The sequence below is a fragment of the Nematolebias whitei genome, chromosome 9, assembly GCF_014905685.2.
Source record: "Nematolebias whitei isolate Nwh7 chromosome 9, NemWhi1, whole genome shotgun sequence".
In the NCBI taxonomy this organism is placed as follows: domain Eukaryota; kingdom Metazoa; phylum Chordata; class Actinopteri; order Cyprinodontiformes; family Rivulidae; genus Nematolebias; species Nematolebias whitei.
Window position 1 is genome coordinate 52,245,713 of NC_056506.1, and position 5,511 is coordinate 52,251,223.

At 41.1% G+C, this 5,511-nt stretch overlaps 1 protein-coding gene across 1 annotated transcript; it reads right to left on the reverse strand.

Annotated features, from left to right (window-relative positions):
- Positions 1–4,616: 4,616 nt before the first annotated feature.
- On the reverse strand, positions 4,617–5,141 carry LOC119414839 (inositol monophosphatase 1; the record flags this gene model as incomplete). The annotated part of the gene is given in 2 exon segments (XM_037681961.1): positions 4,617–4,920; positions 4,990–5,141. Coding segments are annotated over 2 exon segments (277 nt in total), but the record flags the coding sequence as incomplete, so codon positions are not given.
- Positions 5,142–5,511: the final 370 nt, after the last annotated feature.

Consider the following 5,511-nt stretch of genomic DNA (forward strand, 5'->3'; position numbering starts at 1 on the left):
ATATATATATATATATATATATATATATATATATATATAGCTAGCATATATATGTAAATATATATGCTCTATCTGGCATCATATAAGAATTCAGATGTGGACCCTGTCCAGAACAGCCTCTGAGGAGGTATTTATTGGAGAACTTCGCCCATTCTCTGATGTAGTTTACTAAGAACCAGTCTCATAGCAGAAGGGTTTTAATCCGTATTTAAACTTCTGAAGTCTCATGTCTGTCACATGTGAAGACGAGTGACAGAAATGAACCACGAGCTGCGTTATCTGCTCGCTTTAATCCTCCTGTCAGCTCTGAATTCACAGAGCTCAGGAGGTGTCCTTGAAGCCAGCTCCAACATATGGTTCATGGGCAGAGGTAAGATAGTGTATTGGGAGACGGTTTGGCTTGTTTTGGGCTTCTTTTTCTCAGCCATAATAATAAAGACTTCCATAACCTTTGAGCAAAAATTCCCTGACAGGACCAGAGCTCATTTGAAATGGACTGAGGAAACGTCCTGAACCGTTCTGTAGGGGTCCAAATTTGAAGGTCTGTTTGGAATTAAATATTAAAGAGAAGAGGGACTGTCCAGCCTGGTATCAGCTCATAATTCAAGAGCCTGCCACTCTGATGGTATGGGGGTGCATTAATGCAGCTTATGTGAAATGTTATTGTAGATGGTTATAAAAGTCCAGTTAAAGTTCTGTTAGGCATTAGAGAAGGAGGTTGATAGATGCTGGAGCTGCATCAACAAATCTGTAATAAATAATGACCTGGCAATCAATGGATTTAACATCTACCGCTGTGATCGTCAAAAAAGGGGTGGGGGGGGGAGTCGCTGTTTACATCAGAGATTCTCTGGTTGCTAGTCTTGTGTCTTCTAAAACAGTTCCTAACCAGTTTGAAGCCTTAGCTGTAAACATCACTTTGAATGGAGGCCAGATTTTATCTGTAGTGTGCTGTTATCGTCCCCCCTCAGCAACACCTGAGGCTCTGTCCTCCCTGATGGAATTCCTTGATAATTTAAAATTCAGAGAGATCTTTTTAGCAGGAGATTTCAACATTGTAAGTCGACCCCCCTCTGTGATAAATTCAAGGAATGTTGCCCGTCTCTCAATCTAACCCAACTGATCAACTCTCCGAAGAGATTATACAAAAAACATCCTGAAAAGTCCTCCATCTTAGACCTGTTTCCAACTAATATCCTTTCAGCCATCCTATTTGTAAAAAAAAAAAAAAACCCTGCAGTATTACTTTTTATAACTGTTTATTGTTGTTGCTGTTGTCCATTGTTGTCATCTTTCTTTGTTGAAATCAGTGTAGTGAACTAGGCCTGAAGGTCAAATCCTGACCTTAAGGACTTTATGGGACAGAAACTGTCATTTCATTGATTTGAATCCAGAAATACAGGTTGACCCATCCTGAGACTTTCTTTCTTGAAAGTTCAAGTGAAAGAACACTCTCTTTTCTATTATCATTACTATTTTACAAATGTTTGATAATCAAAGTGTTTTTAGTTCAAACCATTTTAGATGCTGCAGTGAACTAATCATTTTAATTAACTGTGAAACAGTAATAATGATTTTTAATCCTCATGCAAAGTTAGAATTCATGTTAAGGTCTGTTACAGAGTAATTATGCATTTTCTGATTTTCTGTCTTTGAATGAGCAGGGTAAGTTGGTCCAAGGTTGGAGTCAAACGCAGACAAGTGTTGGAACGAACTGTCTTGTTTTTAAATCCTCTCAGACGTAAATAGAGAAGCTGGCACCTGTTTTCCGCCAACTCGTCCAAACATTTCTCTCTCTGTCTCTAAAAACATTTTCAATCTGTTCCATAACATTCTTGCTGTTTTTCTGACTCCTAGTGACCTCTTACGTCACAAAAACACACCCCTGTCTGGTCGATATTGACCAATCAGAAACTCCCAAATGAACCGGAAATAGAGCCCTTTAAAATGTCGGTACTTCCTAGTTCAAACCAGTCGCTTCAGGCTCCGGCTTCAGTCGTTGCAGCTCCAGTGCTGGGAAACAGGAAAATCCTGACATGACCACAGAGCTCTTCCGAGTCTTATGGGATTATAACATCTTCCACCTCTGGGTGGAACTCTGACGGACTCCACTCATGTGAAGTCCACTCGTGAGGTGAATTTGTGTCGAACAAGTACTGTCACTACTTCGGACGATTCACAGCTGTTCCTACGGAGACGCTGAAAGGGTGCGTTAAATGGAATTTCGCCAGGAGACATCTCCAGGTAAAAGAGATTTCTATCACCTAAGTGTACTGGGGAAGAAGCTGGGAAAACCCGGAGTGCCGTTCTGATGCTGACACAAACATTCTCCCTCATCCATCTTTTTCTCCCTCTAAACTTCATCTTTCCATCTTTAAAATTCTTCTATCAAGTAGAAATTAATCCAGATATTTTTAGAAATGTCTGTGTAAAGTTTCCAACCACCGCCGTGTGGTTAATCAAAATTGTACAGCTTGCTAAAATTAGCCATGTTGTTATTTTCCATATTTTGTCAATTAATGTAAATGTGTGATGTGTTAAACTTTGATTCTGTTAATAAATGACCCACTGTCGTTGGTGAGTCAAAGATAATTAACATCTCACGTTACATTTCTAAAATCAGATGCACGTCATTATACAGTCCAGAAAAATGAAAGAATCCGTTTAATTTATGAATATATCTCATGCATATGTTCATACTACATCAGGTCTCTCTTGTAAATGAGTCCTCGAGGCTCAATGGGATTTACCTGTCTAAATAAAGGTTGATTGAATATGCCTCACAAATTCCCTGGTACAGGTCCAGATGAACTTCCACCTTATTTCTTAAGGCTGGCTGCTCATATCATCACAGTCCCTGTGACCCACATCTTCAATCTCTCCATGAGACAAAACTCCATCCAGACACTTGAAAACAGCCTTTGTTCTTCTTTGCTGAAGGGAGGAGACCCCACCTCACTGAACAACTATGGACCAATCTCTAAACTCTGCATTTTAGCCAAGGTTCTAGAAAAACTGATAAACTCTCAAATCAAAAATGACCTGGACTCATTTAACATCTTACCTCCACATCAATCTGGTTTCAGGAAACAACACAGCACAACCACTGCTTCACTGAAGGTTCTTAATGACGTTGTTGAAGCACTGGATGCTAAGGATTATTGTGCTGCACTTTTCTTAGACCTGTCTAAAGATTCTGACACTGTGGATCAGAACATCTTCGTGTCATAAACTCTCAGAAATCGGTTTCTCAGAACACACTATTGGTTGGTTCTCTATCTTTCAGACCGGAGGCAATGTGTTCAACATAATGGTACTTCCTCCAGTTATTTAACAGTCAACAATGGTGTACCACAAGGCTCAGTCTTAGGATCCACCCTCTTTACAATCTACATACATAATGTAGGTAAAAACATCCCTAATGCATCCATAAATTTCTATGCTGATGACACAGTTGTTTATTGTCGAGCTAAAACTGTTGCTAAGGCTTTCCAGCTTTTGAAATCTGCATTCAACATCATCCAGACAGATTTGTTCCACCTCAAACTTGTCCTAAATGCCGACAAAACCAAAGGGATGCTTTTTTTCAAATAGGAAGTTGGTCCCAGCAGTTTTTCCTCTGATTTTATCCTCAAATGGTGTCCCCGTTGAGTTTGTTGATTCCTATAATTATTTGAGTATCTTGGTCGACTCACATCTCTCTTTTAAGCTCCACCTGTAAAACTTGGTAAAGAAACTGAAAGTTAAACTGGGTTTCTTTTTCAGAAACAGATCCTGTCTAACCCTGAATGTTAGGAAACACCTTGTATCTGTGACTTTCCTTCCCTCCATTGATTACGGTGACATTATTTACATGAACGCTCCTACAAGAACCCTGCAGATGTTGGATGCTGCAGATGTTGGCTGCTGCAGATGTTGGATGCTGCAGATGTTGGATGCTGCAGATGTTGGATGCTGTCTATCATGGTGCACTAAGATTCATAACTGGCTGTAACTACCGTACCCACCACTGCACCCAGTATTCACCGGTTAATTGGTCACCATTAACTTCACACAGACTCTCCCACTGGTACATTTTCATCTTTAAATCACTTCCTGGTCTGCTGCCTTCATACATCTCCTCCTACATGTCTCTGTGTGAGAGCAGCTACAGCGTGCGCTCTCAGGACATCATTACCTGCGGTGTTCCCTCAGTGAGGACTGAACTAGACAAAAGGACCTTCTCCTACTCCGCTCCTGTTTCCTGGAATATCTTGTAAAAAGATCTGAAGCTCTCGACCTTTGACCTCTCTAAGTGGCTTTAAGAATCTGTTGGACTCCTGGCAGGGACCAACACAGACATGTTCCTGTTTTTAGTTTTCTACATTCGCCTTAGAATCTAGCTGTTTTTTATTACTTTTTTAGCCATCCTATTTGTTTAAAAAAAAAAACCTGCAGTATGACTTTTTCTAACTGTTTATTGTTGTCGCTGTTGTCCATTGTTGTCATCATTCTTTGTTAAATCAGGTCTCTCTTGTAAATGAGTCCTCGAGGCTCAATGGGATTACCTGTCTAAATAAAGGTTGAATGAATGAATGAATCAGAACATTTCAGCTCAATGGTTTTGGTTTTACTTGATTTTATTTCATAAACATTGAAAACGCAGCACTGCATGGAACAGTAAGCTACAGTTATAGTTGTCCGACAGTTCGTACATGTATCACGGTTCTGATCCGTCACCTGCAGCTGGACAGGACGTTCCAGACACGCTTGTTTAGAAGAAAATCTTTAGAAACTTTAATCCGTTTCTTTGTTTTCATTTCTCAGGTGAAGAATCGTCTCTGGGCAGCCTGAAGGGGGCGATCTCCTTCACCAACGTCTCTGCGATGGTTCTGTTGTTAGCAGCTATTATTCTCCTGGACAACAGGTCCGGTTCTCCTCCTGAACAAACAAATACGGTTCAGAGACGGGCAGCAGCCGGTAAGAACAGATGCTGCAAATTGTCCTCACCGTCCACGTCCATCAGAACTCCTCCAGCCTCCAACACCAGCAGCGACCCGGCAGCAATGTCCCATACGTGGATCCCCACCTCATAGTAGGCATCAACGCAACCCGACGCAACCAAACACATGTTGATGGCTGCGGTTCCTGCGCCACGCACCCTGCAACACACATGTCCCTCAGAAACAGGAAGTGCACGGCAACAGCTGTCAGCATACACACAGTCAGCAACAACAAATACACAGTCAGCAACAACAAATACACAGTCAGCAACAACAAATACACAGTCAGCAACAACAAGTTCACAGTCAGCAACAACAAATACACATTCAGTAACAACGAGAACACAATCAGCAACAACAAATACACATTCAGCAACAACGAGAACACAGTCAGCAACAACAAATACACATTCAGCAACAACGAGAACACAGTCAGCAACAACGAGTACACAGTCAGCAACAACGAGAACACAGTCAGCAACAACGAGTACACAGTCAGCAACAACAAATGCACAGTCAGCAACAACAA